Here is a 21,278-nt window from a genome sequence, read left to right as displayed (position 1 = left end):
CTTTGGTTTCCAATATAGAGGCAGAATCTGTGTGGTTGTGGTGTTTTTGAAAGGGCGCACTTCATACACCACAAAAGTGAGCCAGATGTCCAAGTTGCTCCATCCCCCTCTGACGCATATGGGAAGTCAAAGGGAATGTGCAAAGAACTACCATTTAAAATGGCAGAGGCTGAAGTAGTCCAAGTCAGTTTATTTTCCCCATGGGGGAAAAATGTGACAAGTGAAGAGGAGAAATCAGTGCAACCTGACTTCATTGTGTAAACAGTATTCTAGCTACACCAGATACAAAACCAATGTACACTGGTGCCTCCTATTTTTGTAATGATAGAAAGAGACTCCTGTTGTGGTTTAAAAAAAAAAAAAAAAAAATTCACTGGAATGAGCCTAATCTGATGGCTCTGCAAAAAGAAATGAGGTGGTCTCCATCCATTGTGTTGATGCTATCATTATTGCTTAACACTGATGCAAAATGGCATAAGCTGTATAGGTAATGGGGAAGGACAGCTCTTCCCCTGTCTGCGCCATATGGGATAGGTCTCTAGACTTCCCCCTCCTCCTGATTCACCTGCAAGTACTGGTTGTAATGCCAGGATTGCAATGTGGTAACATAAAAATGGAAGTTGGACTCTTCAAAAGGTTAGTCCAAGTCTGCCCATGCTGAAACAGCCCCAGCTCCTCAGATTCAATCCCTTCCCAAAGAGGAACAAGGCTCCAAAACCTCAGTGCTAAGTGTGGCTCCCGATTCACAGATTTAAAAAATAGAAAAAAAAAAAAAAATACAGCTGAAACCTTTTCACTATTGAGGACTGGGACATGCACAGGGATATCTGCTGTTCCAGTCTACAAGTGCTCCCTCCAGACACCAGAATCGTCCTGTCTGAAACAGCTTTCAAAAGCTTTCACATCCCAGCAGAGAAGTACAAGAGTTGTGCATTTTTAAGGCTCTCCGAGCAAGTATTAGCGGAAGATCCGCTCACCAGTGCCACAGTCATCTTATTGGAATGCCTGGTGGAAACGTGGCAGGGTGGTTGTGCTCAAGTTGGAGGTGAAGACAGGGGGTAATGAATGAAGGGGACCAAAGTTCAGGGAGCCTCCAGCTCCGGGAGATTCTTGAGGTTGAGGTTGCAAAGTGGTAAGCAATGGCTGGGTTTCCCCCTGTGAGTAGCCCATGACCAGCCCCCCTGTTGACACAGGTGGGTTACATGGAGGAAGATTCAGGGGGAGGAAGCCCAGAAGATGAGAAAAGTCCATGTTAGCAGCACAGAGAGCCTCTGAAAGGTTAGCAGGGCTCTTGGAAAGCAGAGTCTCGTCCAGAGTTACTGGCTGAGGTGAGGAGGACTGAGGCTCACCAGATGAGAGAGACAGACTGCCAGGAAGCTCTGACAGAAAGCTCTCCACCTCTGCTTTGGGTAGTTTCTCAGGTAAATATGAGGTAGATCCGAGCTGGTACTTCGGAGGAGGTTGTGGTGGGGAGGAGATAGGAGAAGATTCCAGAGGATAACTCATTCCCATTGGAAGAGAGTTGGAAACCAAAGAATGGGGCATCCCTGAGCTTGGCATAGCTTGGAGGTGTGTACTGTACATGCCCATAGGCAGCATGCCAGGAAAGCTCTTACCACTCATCATGTCTCTGGATGCCATACATAAAACTGGACTCAACTCTTCTTTCACTGCTACAGTTGAGCTGCAGCTTAGGAGACCCAACATATCAACTGGCTCTGTCTTGATCTTCAGCAATTCTTGGGAGTGGCTCTTCTTCATGTGCCTGGTCAGGTGGTCCTTCCGCCCAAACCTCTGAGCACAATACTGGCACAGGAAGTCCTTCCGCCCTGTGTGCACCACGAGGTGTCTCCGCACATCTTTACGTGTGTAGAAGCGTCTGTCACAGTGATCACAGGGGTGCTTCTTTTCCTTTGTTCCACCAGATGCCCTCCTGGAATGAGCCTTGAGGTGTTCCAGGAGGACCTGCGTGCTCTCAAAGGTCTGCAGGCACACTTTGCAGCTCAGATCACCACTGGCAGCTGCATGCATAGCCAGGTGTCGCCTGAAGCCTAGTTTGGTGTTGTAGTTCTTGCCACATTCAGGGCAGTGGAGGGCTTCCTTGTTGGGGTCATGAGTCTGCAGGTGATTGCGGAGATGATCCTTCCGGTGGAACATTTTCTCACAGTACATACACTGGTGAGGCTTCTGGGCAGAGTGTGTGGCCATGTGCCTTGTGTGAGGAAAATGGAGAAGGAAAGTTAGGGTAGTGTTCAACCCACAGCACAGTAAGTGCTGCTTTTGCAAGCTCTCCCCCCCTACTCCCTCAAAACTTTTTTTTTGTTTAAAATCTTGTGTGAAATTTTAGTGCTTTTTAAAGTGGTTGTATTGACAGCCCTACAAGCACAAGTCCTCCATCCCCAAAACCAGTAAAGGATCATGGTCAGTAGCATTTCAAACTTCTCTCACAATGCCCTTTCTACGTTGCTTCAGTCCTGACCGAAGGCATCACATCTACACAAGTATACTTTGGTCTTCCATTCAGTTCTTGCCTTCTCTACTGAGCCTGCCAACCAGGGTAACTAGCTAGTGCCAACTTTGGTAGTTTTTGTGTTGGACACTTGCCTATTGGGGACTGGAGTGAGACCAGCAGTGCATTTCAGCAGCAGCCAACAGAGGGTGGTAACCTTTTGTCACTACCAATTTGGGCTGAATTCTTACTTGAAACTTACAGATGGAATTTTCTTTACCCTCTCAAAAACCTTGATCCATCCAGCCTATCTTCATAGTGAACTTATTTAGCAAATTTAATGATCCCATCCCATTCTTCAGCACCAAAGTCTGGCTCTTGAAGGCTGGCTACTAAGTGTGGCAGAAATGGTCTCTGTGATTAAAGCATAGGACAAGGATTCTTGGCCTTCTACCATTTGCTTTGTAAGATTAACTTGTGTGCCTCAATATCTTCATCAATAAAACAGAAAATACTTATCCTGGGCCTTAAGTTTTAAAGTAATGTGAGGTCTTCAGATGGAAGGGGCTAAAGAAATTCGGTAACACCTGGAACTTAACTACTTGCAAAGTAACAAGGATTTTCCCTCCTCCACCCTGCCACTAGATATAACAAAACCCCAGTGTAGTGGGATTCTCCCTGTCCTATGAGGGGAGAGAACTGTTAATTAGAGGCACTCAGCATAGTCACCTACCTATAGAGCTTGTACTTGGATGCAAAGGCCTTTCCACAGTGCAGCTGAGGGCAGTTGTAAGGTCTCTGCTCCGTATGAGCGAATGTGTGAGTTCTCAGCTTGTCCACATTGGTAAAGGAGGTCCCAGAAATTTCACATTGGCACTTGCCTTGACTTTCGGCCTCTCGACCCCTTTGCCTGGGGACTAATTTCCAGCCTGTCTCCTCCTCCTCCTGCTTTGCATCTTGAATCCAGGTAGGAACACTGGTAAAAAATGCCGTCATGGCAGGCCTAGTGGAACAGGGCCATGTTAAGCAGAACTCATACCTGTGGGCGACTTGCTGTTACGCTGTCCAGGTAGAGCTGGAACCTTTGCAATGATATGACTTTAACAGCAGGAAATCTTCATCTGAAACAACAGAACAGGTGGGGTAAGGGTACTGCATCGTTCTAGCTGTTCACCCGAACGGGTACAAATATACCTTAGTAACAGCCTGTATGAAGCCACTGATTATGCTGGCCCACTGACATAAGAATTTCTCCTGTTTCCCTGGATTACATTTTGTTCTAAATAAACACAATACAACATGGCCTGGTACAAGGGATTGGTTTGAGAATGCTTCCACTCGGGTAAAATCTGGATGTGAGATTAACCCTGCTACCCAATCATCCATGCCGTGAGGAGAAATGTTCCTAACAGGCTGGAGCATTCTTAGCACAGAGGGCTGCCAAGGAAAGAGAGAAAGTTCTTCTCCAGTCTCAGGTCATCTTCTCACCAGTCCTCTTCCTTCCTTAATCTCAGGGGGGTCCTAAAGGCACTTGTACTAATTTTTTATGAATAAAATGCGCTGAGGGTTAGAACTTTCCCACACAATAACCATTATCAGGGATGGTCTAGACAGTATTTGGTCCTGCCATGCGGGCAGGGGACTGGACTCGATGACCTCTCGAGGTCCCTTCCAGTCCTTGAATCATCTGATCACATAACTTAAACTACTGTATTAAAAGTCATTGCTGCCTGATGTATTCATTTCCTCTGAACATATTGGCTGGTCATGCCTCTACTCCTGTAAGCTTGTCACCTTTTTCTCATCTGCTTCTTAAAGATAACATCCGCTCCTCATCCTAGTCCCTTTCTTCATCTATTTCACTCTTTTGATTTGCTCTTACGCTTTGCTGGGCTTCCCTTCTTGCATCTGTCACAGAAATTCCACAAGTCTCAATTATTTTTTTTTTGGTATTCTACAGTTGCCTAGAGTTGGGTGAGCTGACAGAAGTAGCTCCTGTGGAGCAAATATGAGTTCCTCTAAATGGGTCAATAAGACAAGCACATATGACCCTCTGAGGGAGGCTAATGTAGGCTGCCTCTGTTTCAGAGTTTGACTAGTCTTAGAATTTTCTTTCCACCATACGTGGACTTGTTCCTGGCTATCTGGATCAACAAGCCTGCTGTAATGACAGACAGCTCCCTTTTTACTGTCTGACCTGATCTTATACATCATCATGGGCAATTAAAGCATCTGCTTTTCAGCAAAACTACACATTTGGTAGTATCCTTATGGATTTTCTGTTTCCTTTTGGAGGGTTTCTGCTAGTAGATTAAAACTCATATTGATTTCTCACTACAGCTCTAGTAAGAGGCTCCTGAGATTTGACTCCAATCTGTCCCCTGTTTTGCCGTCACACTGTTTCCTGTACATCTCCACAACCTCACCTGGCAGGAAAGGGTTAACTTGAATGACTGTTTTTACCAAAGTCACCGTGGAGTATATCCTCCTCCTTTAAATTTAGCAGCATGAGAAACTCTTCTTAAAATAGCATCAAACTCTCCAACCCCTTCTCAATGATTGCATATGAGGGAAGAACTTTGTACCCACACATCAACAGCCGTGCCAGATGTGGGCCAGATCTGCAGTCAGGAAGGGAAAGAACCAATCCTTCTGTTAAGACAGAGCCCCAATGAAGATTATAAATAGATGAGAAGAACTGGCCCTGGATACAGGATGAAACCATGACACTACAAATGGTTCCTTCAGACAGAATGGAAAATAGTGGGGATGGGAGGACTCCAGGAGAATTAGCATCTATAAGCATGATGTTTTGAAGTCATACTAAGAAAGAGAATTTGTTTTTATATAGCTTGAAAACTTTACCAGACACCTATTAGAGGATAAAAAAGAACCTAAGGTACCCCAGCTCTAAAATCCATTAGCAATGTGCTGGTCCCCTCTCCTCTTTCCCCAGCGTGTTCAGGAATCCCAAATTTCATGTCAGCTACTGGTTGGCAGGTGTCCCATTATTTTATCCTCGTGAAGATACTTACACACTATAATTGTCATTTTCAACCTTCTTTTTGACAAGCTAAACAGACTGAGCTCTTTAAATCCCTCACAAAAGCATTTTCTCCAGCTCTTGAATAATTTTTGTGCTCTTTTCTGCACCCTCTCTAATTCAACATCCTTTTTAAAATGTGCACACCGGAATTGTCTGCAGGGTTCTAGTATCTGTCTCACTAATGCTGTATACAGAGGTAGAATAGCCTCCCCTTACTCCTATTCATTATACCTTGTTTATACATCAAAGGAATGCATTAGCCCTTTTTGCCACAGTATCACAGCAGGGCTTATGTTGTTTGCTTGTCCACTATCACCCCCCAATCCTTTTCAGTCACTGCTTTCCAGGACACAGTTCCCCTCCCCCACCCATTCTGTAGGTATGACCTGCATTCCTTGTTCCTAAATGTATACTTTACGCTGGCTGTATTAAAAAAAACATAGTTTATTGAAATGGGGCCAGTTTACCAACCAATCCAGATTGCAGTGTGACAGCCCCATCTTCCTCCTGATTTACCACTCCACCAATTTTTGTGTTGTTAGAAAATTTTATCAGCAGTAATTTAGTAGTCACTTCCACATCATAGATGAAAATGTTGAATAGCATTGGACCTAGTACCGATCACTACAGAACCCCATTAAAAACACCTCTAGTTGATAATTCCTCATTGACAAATACCATGAATCTGTCAGTTCTTAATCCATTTAACATGTGCTTTACTGATCTTGTATAGTGCTTTTTTTTTAAATCGAAATGTCATGCAGTCATAAGTCAAATGCCTTACAAAACTCTGCATATATTCCATCTTTATTAATAATTACCTCACTCCCCTGGCCTACCTAGTTACCTTTATCAACCAAACTCCCTCCTCCCAAAGAATGTCATCAACTTTGACAAGACCAGTGCCCCATAAAACCATGTTGAATGTTGACTGGCATTTAATTATAGTCCTGTTCTTTGTCAGTTCCATCGCCTGCCCCGTGTTAGTGTCCCGGACTGATGTCAGGCCAACCAGCCTGGAAATCATCATTGGCTCCTTTTGAATCGCGGGCACAACGTCTGGGAGACAATCCCCATAGTGGCCAGAGCAGAACTGGGGGGGGAGGGGGGCGAACCCGATTCCCCGGTTTGAGCTCGCACACGCAGCCCCACGAGCGAGCTGGAGAGGAAGCCTGGCCCCTGGCGCGGGGCATGTGCCTGTAGGCTGCAGGGGGCACTGGGCTACCCGCTGAGCAGCGGGGCTCGGGCGTAGGTCGGGCTCCAGAAGTCAGGCGCTCTCTGCCGTCCCTGCAGCCGGGAGCCCCGGCCCACCCCGTGCGGAGCGAGCCCCGGCGGAGCGGGGCCAGGGGAGCCTCCCCCGAGCGGCGCGGAGGCGGATTCTCCCCGGCCGGGCTCGCCGCACGCTGGCGGGTCTCTCGCGCCGCCCAGGGGCAGGGAAGGGGTCGGGGCTACGCAACTCTCTGCCCAGCCGCGGCCCGGGCTCGCCGGGCGAGGGGCATGAGGCGGCACCGGCTCCTCGCGCGGGGGTCCCCGTCCGCCAGAGCCCCCTCAGGCGCGCCCCTCGGCCGGCTGCCGCGGGGAGATGGCCGCTCGCGGGGGGGCGGGGCTTGGCAGGCTCCTCCCCCTGCCCCGGGGCTCCCCACGTCCCCGCACTCACCCCGTTCCCCCGGGCCCCGCCAGGCTCGGCTCCGGCTCAGGCCCCGGCGGCCCCATTGTGCGGGGCATTGTGGGAGTGACGCCGCGCTCGCTCGCGCTCCTTCCGCCTCTATGGTGCCCTTTCCCCCCTAGAGCGCCCCTTCCGGTCCGGGGCCCGGTGCATGCCGGGATAGGCCTCCCGCCCCGCTGGTGGCCCAGCGATGATGGGGGCTCTCGGGCTCCGGCTCCTGCTCCTGCTGGTACCGGCGAGCGGTTCGGCGGCGCCCGCCTGGGACCCAGCCGGTTACCTGCTCTATTGCCCCTGCATGGGTGAGACCCTCCCTGCAGGGCCCCCCCAGTGTGCCCCTTTCCAGGGCCCCTGCCCCCAGCGGGCCCCGCCCCAGAGCCGCACCCCCGTGGCGCCCCCCTTCCCGGGCCCCTCCCTGGAGCCACCCCAGCGGCCCCTTTCCTGGCCCCCCAGAGCCCGCTTGTGTCCCCAGTCCTAGATCCTGCCCCGCCCCCGCGATTTCCCCCTTCGGAGCTCCCTCCCAGTGCCCCCGCACACACACACACACCGGTCCATTCTTTTCTCTTGCAATCAGACTTTCAGCCCCCAGGGACTCAGCTCCCCACACCCACTCTTCCTTCCTCCCAACCCAACAGCCCCTCCTTGGATCACCCTTCCCCCTACCCCTTCCCCCCCGGCCCTTCTCTTATCCCACCCTCCACCTGCCGTGGGTCCCAGATCTCCCCCAGATCCCTGTAATTCCTGAAAAACTTCACTTTTTTTGATGACCCAGAGATGGGGGAGGGCATGGAGTTGTAGGGAGTCTTTGTGCAACATGGGCATCCCTGATTTGGCCAATAAATCCAGCTCTTGACACTTTTTTAGGGAGATTTGGGAACCAGGCTGATCATTTCCTGGGCTCCTTGGCGTTTGCCAAGACTCTGAATCGTACCCTGGCTGTGCCTCCCTGGATCGAGTACCGACACCACAGGCCTCCCTATACTAATGTAAGTCCTGTTCAGCCCCTCGATACTTTGATGTTGGGCTCTCTACAAATTATACCATGTCCCGCTCGCTGCTGGTGTGGTGCCACGTATGTTTATAATGCTACATACATGTTCCTGATAAATACATTCCGCACAACTTAATATAACAACTGGGGCCAAACCTGCTAAATGCTGTACAGGCATAAAGGAAAAAAATAGTCTCTGCTCCAAACAATTTACAATCTGATATTCTAGGGAGACAGGCTTCTATATGGCCACTTGCATATTTACATAATGGCTCTGGTTGTTGGCTTTGAAATGTGAAAACCAGTTGGGTTTTTGGCTCTTCAGCATTAGTATTGTTATTTATTAAGCACTGACAGTGTGTTCCATGATGTACAAGACACAAAATAAAGAGTCTCTGCTGCATTCTAGAAGAGAGAGGATGTGCTGATGCACGATATATAAAGGGACTCCTGAGTTTGGTGATCTCAGACTAGCTCCCAGTGGACAGATGTTGCATGACTCCGCTGGCACTAACTGACCCCATTATTGGCAGATTCAGCAGAGGGGCCAAGATTTGAATGGATTGTGGGGACTGAATTTCCATCGTGCTGGTAGAAATAGTCCCTCCAGCTAAGGCACATTGCCAGGGCAGTGTGGGGATTCTTGCCCTGTTGTTTGCATGCACTGAACCTGTTCCGTGGATACCCAAAGGATTTTAGTCTTTGGGGCTATTAAGTTAGCTCCTTTCACCACCAGTACGCTCTCTTGCACCGAAGATACTGAATGTGAATAAAAACATGGCATCTCATGGGTTGTTTTTTTAAAAGTCCCATGTGTCCCCCAGTTAACGTAGTTAGTGTTGTCATGGGAAAACGTTATTACCGAGGGGTTTGTATCAGCTGCTGAACTCTGCATCCTTGTAACAGGGGCCCAGTGCTACTTTTTATAAAAGTATCACCCTGTTGTAAATGGGTTATAAAAGTCAAGGTGATAACTAGTGATCATAGGGGTGCCTCTCACAGGCCAACCTGGACGTTGATGCTGCATTTGATGACTCCATTAGGAGGTGATAAGGGTACACACTGGTTATTTTCTCTTTAGAGTAGCTTTGCCTTTATATAGTCCATTTCATCTGAACATGTCATAGCACATTATAAACACTGAGCCACATAAATTACATAATAACTTTACACAGCTTTCCCATCTGTAAAATAGGGATAATACTTATGTGCTATACAAGGTTTAATCAGGTACTGTTTGTAAGGGGCATTGGAGAAAAATATAAGTGCCTATTCTTTATGTCTCAAGGTCTCAGCATGCCAGTGGTGGAGCTGGGAACCCAGGAGTCCTGACTTAAAGTCCCCTCTTCTAATCTCTAGATTAAAACTTTTAAAAAACATAGTACGAAAACCCAAAAAGTGCCTTAAAAAACAGAGAGAACCAAAAAAGTGTCACCGTGGCTAATCAACAAAGTAAAAGAAGCAGTGAGAGACAAAAAGGCATCCTTTAAAAAGTGGAAGTTAAATCCTAGTGAGGAAAATAGAAAAGAGCATAAATTCTGGCAAATGAAGTGTAAAAATATAATTAGGAAGGCCAAAAAAGAATTTGAAGAACAGCTAGCCAAAGACTCCAAAAGTAATAGCAAAAAAATTTTTAAGTATATCAGAAGAAGAAAGTCTGCTAAACAACCAGTGGAGCCACTGGACGATCGATATGCTAAAGGAGCCCTCAAGGATGATCAGGCATTGCAGAGAAACTAAATGAATTTTTTGCATCGGTCTTCACAGCTCAGGATATGAGGGAAATTCCCAAACCTGAGCCATTTTTTTTAGGTGACAAATCTGAGGAACTGTCGCAGATTGAGGTGTCATTAGAGGAGGTTTCGGAACAAATTGATAAACTAAACAGTAATAAGTCACCAGCACCAGATGGTATTTACCCAAGAGTTCTGAAGGAACTCAAATGTGAAATTGCAGGACTACTAACTGTCATCTGTAACCTATCATTTAAATCAGCCTCTGTACCAAATGACTGGAGGATAGCTAATGTGATGCCAATTTTTTAAAAGGGCTCCAGAGGTGATCCCGGCAATTACAGGCCACTTAACCTGACTTCAGTACCAGGCAAACTGGTTGAAACTATAGTAAAGAACAAAATTGTCAGACACATAGATGAACATAATTTGTTGAGGAAGAGTCAACATGGTTTTTGTAAAGGGAAATCATGCCTCACCAATCTACTAGAATCTACTAATAGAATCTGCTACTTTTTTGAGGGGGTCAACAAGCATGTGGATAAGGGGGATCCAGTGGATATGGTGTACTTAGATTTTCAGAAAGCCTTTGACAAGGTCCCTCACCAAAGGCTCTTAAGCAAAGTAAACTGTCATGGGATAAAAGGGAAGGTCCTCTCATGGATTGGTAACTGGTTAAAAGATAGGAAACAAAGGGTAGGAATAAATGGTCAGTTTTCAGAATGGAGAGAGGTAAATAGTGGTGGCCCCCCGGGGTCTGTACTGGTACCAGTTCTATTCAACATATTCATAAATGATCTGGAAAAAGGGGTAAACAGTGAGGTGGCAAAATTTGCAGATGATACAAAACTACTCAAGATAGTTAAGTCCCAGGCAGACTGCAAAAAGCTACAAAAGGATCTCACAAAACTGGATGACTGGGCAACAAAATGGCAGATGAAACTCAATGTTGATAAATGCAAAGTAATACACATTGGAAAACAGAATCCCAACTGTACATATAAAATAATGGGGTCTAAATTAGCTATTACCACTCAAGAAAGAGATCTTGCAGTCTTTGTGCATAGTTCTCTGAAAACATCCACTCAATGTGCAGTGGCAGTCAAAAAAGCGAACAGAATGTTGGGAATCATTAAGAAAGGGATAGATAATAAGACAGAAAATATGATATTGCCTCTATATAAATCCATGGTACACCCACATCTTGAATACTGTGTGCAAATGTGGTTGCCCCATCTCAAAAAAGATATATTGGAATTGGACAAGGTTCAGAAAAGGACAACAAAAATGATTAGGGTTATGGAACGGCTTCCATATGAGGAGAGAATAATAAGACTTGGACTTTTCAGCTTGGAGAAGAGACGACTAAGGGGGGATATGATAGAGGTCTATAAAATCATGACTGGTGCGGAGAAAGTAAATAAGGAAGTGTTATTTACTCCTCGTAACACAAGAACTAGGGGTCACCAAATGAAATTAATAGGCAGCAGGTTTAAAACAAACAAAAGGAAGTATGTCTTCACACAACGCACAGTCAACCTGTGGAACTCCTTGCCAGAGGATGTTGTGAAGGCCAAGACTATAACAGGGTTCAAAAAATAACTAGATAAGTTCATGAAGGATAGGTCCATCAATGGCTATTAGCCAGGATGGACAGGGATGGTGTCCCTAGCCTCTGTTTGCCAGAAGCTGGGAATGGGTAAAAGGGGATGGATCACTTAATGATTACCTGTTCTGTTCATTACCTCTGGGGCATCTGGCATTGGCCACTGTTGGAAGACAGGATACTGGGCTAGATGGACCTTTGGTCTGACCCAGTATGGCCGTTCTTATCTAGATAGCCATGTTTGCCCCCATCAAATTCTATAGAGTTGTGGATTCTAAAGCATTTGTTTATTTGGATCATAAGATGTCCTGAGCTGTTCATCCTGCCATCACTGAATGAATAAACGGGTACAGACCGCAGTGTTTTCTATTCGTTTGAGTAGAGATTTAGCTGGAACTGACTTCCAATTGCACTATGAGTAGATCTCATTCTCTCATTCACAGCTGCATGTTTCCTACAAGGAATACTTCAAACTGGAACCTCTCTTAGAATATCACCGGGTTATCAGCTTGGAGGACTTCATGAAGAGATTAGCACCCATTCACTGGCCCCCTGGCAAGCGAGTGGCTTACTGCTTTGAAGCAGCAGCTCAGAGAAGCAGTGACAAAAGGACTTGTCCCATGAAGGTAAGTGTCTCACTCCTGTTTTGCTAGCTTAGGTCAGAGGAATGATTGAGTCAGAGACTGGTATTTATTCGCTATTCTGGGACCTTCCTAAGGCTTGGTGTCCTAGATCACTGTACGGGGCACTTCTTCCCCTGCCTATCCCTGCGGGCATTGCATTCCAGATTATACACTCTGCAGAGCATTTCAGGCAATCCAGCCATGTGCTGCTCTTCCATTAGAACCGATCTGTGAGGTACTTACATTCAGGTCTGGTGGTGACAGTGAAGGGTTGGGAGTCAATAGGGTTGTATTGTTTAAGTGTGTATTTATCATATTCAAAGTAATTGTAATTTTAGGTAAAAACAAGACCTTAACAAAAAAAAGCAGACATTCCACTGGCCTTTTACCCATCTATCTCATCCATACAGCAATTATCCCCAACTGATTTAAAAGTCCGTCTCCTTCAGCACATATGGTCACTGGGCACCAGACCCCAGTTACTTGATACATTTTAGGACAGCGTTTGGAATAGTCTTTTATTTTAATACAAGGATCTCCTTAGTTTATCTGCTCCTTCCCAGCAAGTTGTTAGATGGTAAGCATACCAGACTCAGTCAGCCCCCTGGTAAGCATGTCTTTCTGTAGCAGAATTCTGGCTGCAGACCTCTCCAGGTCCTCCATTTTTTAGATTCCAGCTCTAAGGCCAGGGATCCATGTGCTGTGGTGTATGAGCAGCTATTTTTGTTTTGCAGGACGGAAATCCCTTTGGTCCATTTTGGGATCAATTCAACGTGGCCTTCAATAGGTCTGAGCTCTTCGGGGGCATTTCCTTCAGTCTCTCTTACAAGGACCACTGGATCCAAAGGTAGCAAGAGCCTGGGGAAGCTGTCCACAGTGGTGGAGTAGTGATGCCATAGCTGAACTTGTGTAGGCACTTGGAGGCACTTGTGTAGGCACTTGTGTAGGCTCTCAGGGAAATGCTCACTCTAGTCACACCATAGAGCCCCGATGTCATTTGGGATGGCTTGAAGTGACAGTTTAACATTTCCGTTAGGAGTGTGTAACCTTCAGACAAAAACCTTGAAGCTGTTTCCATGGTCAAGTGGCCCAACACTGTGTTCCTATTGACAATATTAGATGTGAAGTATGTAAGGCTGAGCGACTTGCCAGCCAATAAGTGATAACATTTAATTGCTATGTTTATTGGCTGAGTCTTTAATTGCTCTTCCCAGAAGTAAATCAGAAATAATTCAGGTCTCAGCTGATGAACAAAGATCACACTACACTAAACTTCTGTCCAATATCTACCTGTTATCAGAGCCACAAGTGGCCTAATATTTATTACTGCAGTTGCCTGGGCATCAGAACTACTTTAACTTGGAGTGAGAAACACTTAACTAAAGAGTATTTATAACTGATCCACTGCCATGAATGTCAAGGCTGTCTTGTCATTGTTCTGTCCCTCAAATTGCATTAATTCACTTCTGATTTGCTGTTGAGTCTGAGGTAAAAAGCAGTGTCTTGACACTATGAGTTGTGTATAATTCACATGCTGAAATGGTGAAGATTCCTTTTTTCTGACAGCAGGAGTGATAGACACTGTTATATTTCAGGTTGCATAATGGTTTCCATTCTAATCCACTGTTTTCAGCACTTTTTATACCAAACTCATAAAGTGCACAGCTAAGGATGGCTACACCGTGCATGTAGGGCTAACTAGCTATGCACTGAAACTTGTAGTGCAGGAGTGGAGGCTAGGATTCAGTGCCTACATCTCTCGTATGGTGGTTCTAAGGTGCACACAAGCTAGACTCCTCCTTGCACCTCTGAAGGCCCACAAGATGGGAAGAGTAGGAATTTCTCTATCCCTTAGGATGTAGAGGCTATAGCTGGCCAGAGCTTGCAAGGGCAATGGATGGGGATGAGGTATGGAGAGACCAAAGGACAAGTGAGAAAACTTTAAGGATGGTGAGGGTGAAGAAGGCATTTTGTTTTTTCTTGAGAATGTCAGTGATCATGTAATTAACAACTGAATCCTAATGCATGTACCCAAAGGGGTGGAGTTAAAATCATTCAAGCAGCTCTAATTTTGGCAATTCTTGATTATGAGTGGCTATCCATGTAATCTCTTCATAGTTTTTAGTCTGGAATTACACCTACTGCTTGAACTTCGCTTGTTGGTTCACTGGACTTCTGTAATGCAGGATCGCTCAGTTCTTTCCATTCCATGGAGTAACTGTCTTTTCTGATTTACCCTGGCACTCTAACAAGGCCAAAAGATATCCTGCACACCTGTTTCTTTTTCCATCTCCTTCCCAGAGATGCTGAAAACACATGGAGCTCCTGTCTTGTTTCTCCTTCCAGGTTTCCACCATCAGAGCACCCTGTTCTTGCCCTACCTGGAGCTCCAGCCCAGTTTCCAGTCTTAGAGGAGCATCGGCCTCTGCACAAGTATGTTGTGTGGTCTGATGAGATGGCGCAGAAGGGAGAGGCCTATATTCATTCTCTCCTGGTTAGACCCTATGTAGGAATTCATCTGCGGATCGGCTCTGACTGGGTATGACTCTTACGCTCTTATGTAGATTTCAGTGGGTCTGGTGCATGCAGTCAGTGTCATCACCACACAACTGGACTGGCAGCCATCATCCCTATAGAAAGTATACAGAAAGAGAAACGGAGCAGCACTGATATGGTCAGTCGTTCTGAGATGAGAGTCTAAACCTAGTTTGCACTCAGTAACTGGCCGTGTTTAGATACTAGAAATGCTGGCTGAGTTGGAGTCAGTTCTTTTTTTCTTAGCTGTTGCCGTTCACATATGGCATTCTTTCTTTTCGTCCTAATAGAAGACTGCATGTAATATGCTGAAGGATGGGACGGCTGGATCACACTTCATGGCTTCGCCACAGTGCGTAGGCTATGACCGAAACAATGCTGTGCCTCTCACAATGGACATGTGCCTGCCAGACCTGAAGGAGATCAAGCGTGCACTCAAGCTCTGGGTGAAGAAGGTGGAAGCTAAGTCTGTCTACATTGCCACTGATTCTGAGCCCTACACTACAGAAATACAGCAGCTTTTCAAAGGAAAGGTAAGTCTTTCAGACTCTCAGACTGACAGGACTGCTCCAATAATGTCCTTCCCCAGCTAGTGCAACGCTTGCTGCTGCTGCATGCTCTGGACATTTGATTGTCTCGTGTGTCTTCAGTTAAGACTGACTGATTAACAGATGATGGGGGGAGGGATAGCTCAGTGGTTTGAGCATTGGCCTGCTTAAACCCAGGGTTGTGAGTTCAATCCTTGAGGGGGCCATTTAGGGAACTGGGTTAAAAAAAAATCTGTCTGGGGATTGGTCCTGCTTTGAGCAGGGGGTCGGACTAGATGTCCTCCTGAGGTCCCTTCCAACCCTGATATTCTATGATTCTATGAAATACTCTTTGTGGCCTGGTGCTGCAGTAAAATTGAGGTTTAGTGAGTGTCAAAGGATTGGATGTCTATTGGCTTGATCCTTTGAGGTTCTGAGTATCATAAGAATTGGACACTCAGAACCTTGCAGGATTGGGTCCTAGATAAATAACCCTAACATTTTAAGAATCCCAGCCCTCTCCCCTTTCCCATCACTTGGGGTGGAGTACATCAGTTTTCACCCAGGCATTGTCCCTGGGCAGTGGAGCCCCAGCCCACATGTTAGTGTAGTGGGAGAAATTGATGAGATATATTAGAAAAAAGAAGTTTGGGAAAAACAGAAAATATGGTAGCACAGATATTTTCCACCCTGGCTAGTAGGTTTACTATTTGGGCTAATAAGTGTAAGGTAAAATTTCAAAGTCCTTCTATTTTAGATCAGTGTGAACTTCAGGGACTGCTAACCTTCATATTAGGAAAGTTAGTTACTGATGCATGGAACGAGAAGTGAGCTTTACCCACAGCAACAAGACTAAAGTACTAAGGGTCCTTGGAAGAATTCAGCTTCCTCCAGAACTAAAAGATCCAGTCCTGTGTGTTGGCAAGGACTTGAGCTGAATTGAGATGCCTATATAATAGCAGTACTTGCTGGAGCCTTTGAAAGGGCAAGTTTAGATTGATTCCAGTTTGTACCCATTTGCTGTGTTATGGCCAGGACTCTTATGCCCTGGGACTATCTATTCTGTACAGTGATGGCTGGATTAACTTGTTTTTCCCCTTTCACTTTGCAGATCAAAGTGGTGAATTTGCAGCCCGAAGTGGCCCAGATAGACTTGTATATCCTTGGCCAATCTGACCATTTTATTGGGAACTGTGTCTCTTCATTTACTGCCTTTGTGAAACGAGAACGTGATGTGCATGGGAGGCCCTCCTCATTTTTTGGCATGGACCACCCCCCAAGGCTGCGGGATGAATTCTGATCAGGAGAGGAAGAGGCAGATTTTGATTGTTCTTATAGCTCTGAACACTAATGCACCGTCAGCAGACACACCATGATAAAAATGTCATGTTAGGACATTCAATTCCACTATGACAGGCCTGTTCCCATACCTTCATCCTGGCCTCACGTTAATCTTTGGATTCATTTCTGATCACCTTCTCAGTAATCCATGATGCCAGCATAAGATCAGAAATGGAAAATGAATTTTAAATCATGGGGTGACCTCTTGTAGGAAACCTTCCATTCTCATTATTTGGGACTTATCAGCCACCACAATCAGATAGCAGCTCAGATTCCCCTCTCTTCATTTCCCATATCTTACTGTTTCTCCTGCAAGTGCTGGGAAGCATCTTGTGATGCACCTTGGATGACAGGTGCTCGAGAAGTGCAAACTAGTATTACAAGGGAGTGTGGTCCATGAAAAGGAACATTGCCTAAAACTTAGAATTGAGCATCAGAAGATCTGAGTTTTATTTCGAGGATTGCTGCTGTCCGATATGGGCAAGTCACCTCTGTGCCTCAGTTTCCCATCTGTAAAATGGGTTTAATACTTCTACCTCACAGGAGTGTTGAGACTAAATTTAATAATGTTTGTAAATTACTTTGAGCTCTCCAAAGGGTGCTGCAGAAGTATGGTGATGTTATATCATAATGACGCAGTTGTCTATTTAGTACCAGCGCTGACCAGGGCACACAGAACACTGATGGGGGCAATCTCCTTTAGCTTGACATGGGCTGGTGTTTTATGATTTCATAGCTATTGTCTCTTGCTCTGAGAGGTGGATCATGACATTCGGTCACAGGGATCTGTGGAGATCAGTAAATATTAGAAGCTAATATTTTTAAATGGAACTGAAATTTTAAAATAACCTCAATAAAGCATTAGGAGGCGGTATGGTGGGCTTTTATCCCAGGTAGGTTTGTGCTAAGGGTTTTTCTGCATTTTCTCACAAAGAGCCCTCTCCACTGACAGCAAAATTTTGACCAGTACAGTTTAATTTTGCATGGGTGACTGTGATGATCCACATCATTATCCCTGCATGGAACAGTCTTGTTACTCCTGTGGCTATTGGTAAATGATTGAGTTTTGGCACTCACTCCCTTTTCGATACGGATTAGTTATACAGCTAGGGCATCTTCTCCTGATGTGCTCTTTGCATCTGGGGAACTTGCTCATATCTGAGCATTTTTCTTTGGTGTTCCTGTGCCTTATAGCGAATGTCAGAGGAGTTGAGGCCCATGTTAAATTGGAAGCTAACTAAGGTGTTGTGTCAATATACACTAGCCTCGTGCTTTTCAGTGCTAATCTCAAAAATGTGTCAGATTTGGTCATTTCAGTGGTGCTAACTGTGAGCAGGTTTTAGGCTAGCTGGGAATTTGTAACTGTGGAAGCTCATTAACCTAAGCAGTTTAGATTCATCAGTATTTTCCTCCAATTTATGGTGCTATCGAAAGATGCAATCAAAGTCTGCATTGATTAGGAATGGCTAATGATTGAGACTGATTACTGAGATTTGCAAAATATCTTGGTTTAGAAGATGTATTTTGACTTAAGGAGCATTGGAAAGAGAATATTTTTTGTATTTTTTTCCATAATAAAACACAATGAAATTTATCTTTGTCTTGAGTGTTTCAAAGCTTACCAATTCCCCTTCTCCCCGGTTTGGAATAACATATTTGGCCATAGTTCTGCCCAGATCAATTTACTCTAAGGCTGTCACATCTTTTTTAAAAATATAAATACAAATCCCCTACAAAGGTCAATCAGTACTGTCATCTCACTTCAGTGAGGAATATCCAAGAACATAAGAACAGCCTTACTGGGTCAGACCATGGTCCATCTAGCCCAGTATCCTGTGTCTGACAGTGGTCCATACCTGAGCTTCAGGGGGAGTGTACAGAACAGGGCAATTCTGGAGTCATCTACCCAGTCTTCTACTCCTGGCTTCTGGCATTCAGAGGTTTAGGGTTGCCCCGCCCCAAGCATGGGGTTGGGGCCCTGACCATCTTGGCTAATAGCCATTGATGGACCTATCCTCCATGAACTTATCCAGTTATTTTTTGAACCCAGTTATGCTTTTGGCCTTCACAACATCCTATGGCACTGAGTTCCATGGGAGTTGTGCTTTGTGTGGAAAAAGTACATCCTCTTGTTTGTATTAAACCTGATGCCTATTAATTTCGACTGTTACCTGGTTTATGTATTGGGTGAAAGGGTAAATAACACTTCTCCATTCACTTTTTTCACACCATTCATGATTTTATAGCCCTTAATCATATTCTCCCTTAGTCGCCTCTTTTCTAAAATGAACAGCCCTAATCTTTTGTTGTAGCTGCACTTTTGGGGGTCAGATGTTAATATAACAGTGCTACCCTGTCACTTGGTGTAATGGTTCAGTCAGTCAGAAGGACCATGCTACACTGCTTTTGGAGTGATCATTAGTTAAAACACAATTTGATGGAACCTTATAAACTAACTTCAGTCAAATATCTTATAATTGCAAACCTCAACCTTTAAATTATTTATTGAGAATGAATACTTCTGCCCATATTTGTATTTCCATAACTGCCTATAATGCAGGTTTTTTTTTAAATCTTTTTCTACAGTATGTGGTACTGTCCATATTTGGATAGAGCACAATGGACCAAATGGACTTCTGGTCTGATCTTAACTTGATCTAGTATGGTAATTCCGGTGTCTACTCCAGTATTTGTTCTGCAGCAGACTGCAACAGAGAGCAATTTGCTTCTCACATATAAATTACAAAACGAAAATGTAAAAAGTAGCATCTGGCTAGCAAATTTGATTTGTAGGGAAGATTTACAAAATAAAAAATGGGCTGCTGTACTAATACTATACACAACTGGAGCTCGATTTGTCTGGATAGTAAAACTCACATTTATTCTAAAACACGCAGTTTAATTTGAACAAATTCAGAACTCTCCCCTTCCCCACAAACATGCTCACTATTTCTCCTGTAGAAACTAAGTTGGAAAGTTATAGAAGAGCTGAAGTTAAAAGAATGTACTTCTCTTCTTGGGATCAGGAAAATAGCCTTTACCCTTGAAACTCTCAACTAGAAAAATTAAATCTGTATTGTGTACAAGAAAGATATTGCTGCACAATATATATCACACAACCATCTAAGCAATGCAAAAACAGTAACATAAGAAAATAAAGGGAATCTGAACCAAATTTTCTAGACCCATTAGACAGCAATAAAAGACATTTGGCTAATCAGTGAGCCCTTAAACCAGGGGTGGGCAAACTTTTTAGCCCAAGGGCCACATCAGGGAATAGAAATTGTATGGTGGGCCATGAATGCTCAGAAAATTGGGGTTGGGGTGAGGGCTCCAGGGTGGGGCCAGAAATTAGTTCAGGGCGAGGGAGGGGGCTCTGGGCTGGGGCAGAGGAGTAAGGTCCGGGCTCTGGGGTGGGGCTGGGGGTGAGGAGTTTGAGGTGTAGGAGGGTGCTCTGGGCTGGGACCGAGGAGTTCAGAGGGTGGGAGGGGGATCAGGGCTGGGCCAGGGGCGCGGGGAGAGGCTCAGGGCTGCAGGCTCTGGGCAGTGCTTACTTCAAGCGACTCCCAAATGCAGCGGACATGTCCCCACTCCGGCTCCTACACGGAGCCGCGGCCAGGTGGTTCTGTGTGCTGCCCCATCTGCAGGCGCCACCCCTGCAGCTCCCACTGGCCGCAGTTCCTAGCCAATGGGAGCTGTGGGGGCAGCATGCAGAGCAGAGCCCCCTGGCTGCCCCTACACGTAGGAGCCGGAGCAGGGCCATGCCGCTGCTTCCAGAAGCGGCACGGAGCGGTCCCCAACCCTACTTCCCGGCTGGAGCGCCGGAGCAAGGCAAGCCCCAGACCCCACTCCCCAGCCAGGGGCGGCTCTATGTTTTTTGCCGCCCCAAGCACGGCAGTAAGGCGGCCTTTGGCGGCACGCCTGCGGGTGTTCCGCTGGTCACGCGGATTCGGCGGCATTTCTGCGGGTGATCTGCCGGTCCCGCGCCTTTGGCGTACCTGCCACCGAATTGCCACCGAACCGCGGGACTGGCAGGCACGCCGCCAAAGGTAGCCTAACTGCCGCCGCCCCAGGCACGCACTTGCTGCGCTGGTGCTGGAGCTGCCCCAGGCCCCAGCGGGAGCTCGAGGGCCAGCTTAAAACGGCTGGCGGGCCAAATCCGGCCCGCGAGCCATAGTTTGCCCACCCCTGCCTTAAACTAAGGATGTATCTTAATTTTAGAAAGAGTGTGCCCTGCTGGTCAAGAAAAGATTGAAAGGATAAGATGGAATTTCCTGTCATCATTTCTTAAAAAATCATCAGACACTTGAGAATGGAAACCATTAACATCTTAAAACACATTGGAGTCTAAATTAGAGCTGTCACCTTTTTGAAAATGGAATGCTGGACAGTTACAGAAAACTTGCAAAGGGCTGTGGGCAGCAGCCCAAGCTCCAGAAACCTGAGGGGTTTAGAGCCTGAGATGCAATTTCCTTTATCTCTTACAAAATCCTCTAAAATGTCCCATACAATACATAAACCACAATTAAAATGTCAACAACCTCCAAGGCTGATGTATTCCCCAATTTAAACGTATACACTCTTTCAGCTCGAGTCTGTGTTCTGCTATATGCAGCTTATGTCAAAACTCAAGAAGCATGGCAAATGGAATATAAAATTCAGAGGGCAAGCTGCCTGTGCATGGATTTATCCCTGGGAAATTACAGAGCTCAGGAATGTATATGCTACTTGGCATGCAATGTGGGAGGTAGGCACACTGGTCCA

The 21,278-nt window shown here is 45.8% G+C and overlaps 2 protein-coding genes across 2 annotated transcripts; one reads left to right on the top strand and one right to left on the bottom strand.

Moving 5' to 3' along the window:
* Nucleotides 1-364: 364 nt before the first annotated feature.
* Nucleotides 365-7,233, bottom strand: PLAGL2 (PLAG1 like zinc finger 2). The gene is made up of 3 exons (XM_024200882.3): nucleotides 7,153-7,233; nucleotides 3,183-3,570; nucleotides 365-2,212 (listed from the first exon to the last, which is right to left on the bottom strand). Exons 2-3 carry the CDS (start codon nucleotides 3,443-3,445, stop codon nucleotides 994-996), a joined length of 1,482 nt encoding a protein of 493 aa, XP_024056650.2. The 5' UTR covers nucleotides 3,446-3,570; nucleotides 7,153-7,233; the 3' UTR covers nucleotides 365-993.
* A 98-nt stretch (nucleotides 7,234-7,331) lies between these two features.
* On the top strand, nucleotides 7,332-18,108 carry POFUT1 (protein O-fucosyltransferase 1). Its single transcript, XM_024200881.2, has 7 exons — nucleotides 7,332-7,460; nucleotides 8,023-8,144; nucleotides 11,932-12,114; nucleotides 12,846-12,958; nucleotides 14,458-14,650; nucleotides 14,937-15,179; nucleotides 16,285-18,108. Exons 1-7 carry the CDS (start codon nucleotides 7,352-7,354, stop codon nucleotides 16,471-16,473), a joined length of 1,152 nt encoding a protein of 383 aa, XP_024056649.2. The 5' UTR covers nucleotides 7,332-7,351; the 3' UTR covers nucleotides 16,474-18,108.
* Nucleotides 18,109-21,278: the final 3,170 nt, after the last annotated feature.

Source organism: Terrapene carolina, unplaced genomic scaffold (genome assembly GCF_002925995.2).
Source record: "Terrapene carolina triunguis isolate 2854851 unplaced genomic scaffold, T_m_triunguis-2.0 Scaffold130, whole genome shotgun sequence".
Classification (NCBI taxonomy): domain Eukaryota; kingdom Metazoa; phylum Chordata; order Testudines; family Emydidae; genus Terrapene; species Terrapene triunguis.
Note: the sequence above shows the minus strand (reverse complement) of the source record. Positions and strands in the feature narration are given on the sequence as shown.

Coding starts and splice junctions, on each gene's coding strand:
- PLAGL2 (XM_024200882.3), bottom strand. CDS start 3,445: ATGACGGCATTTTTTACCAGTGTTCCTACCTGGATTCAAGATGCAAAG. Junction 2,213..3,182: donor TCCAAGTACAAGCTCTATAG/GTAGGTGACTAT, acceptor TCCTCACACAAG/GCACATGGCCACACACTCTG.
- POFUT1 (XM_024200881.2), top strand. CDS start 7,352: ATGATGGGGGCTCTCGGGCTCCGGCTCCTGCTCCTGCTGGTACCGGCG. Junction 8,145..11,931: donor ACAGGCCTCCCTATACTAAT/GTAAGTCCTGTT, acceptor TCTCATTCACAG/CTGCATGTTTCCTACAAGGA. Junction 15,180..16,284: donor AGCAGCTTTTCAAAGGAAAG/GTAAGTCTTTCA, acceptor TTCACTTTGCAG/ATCAAAGTGGTGAATTTGCA.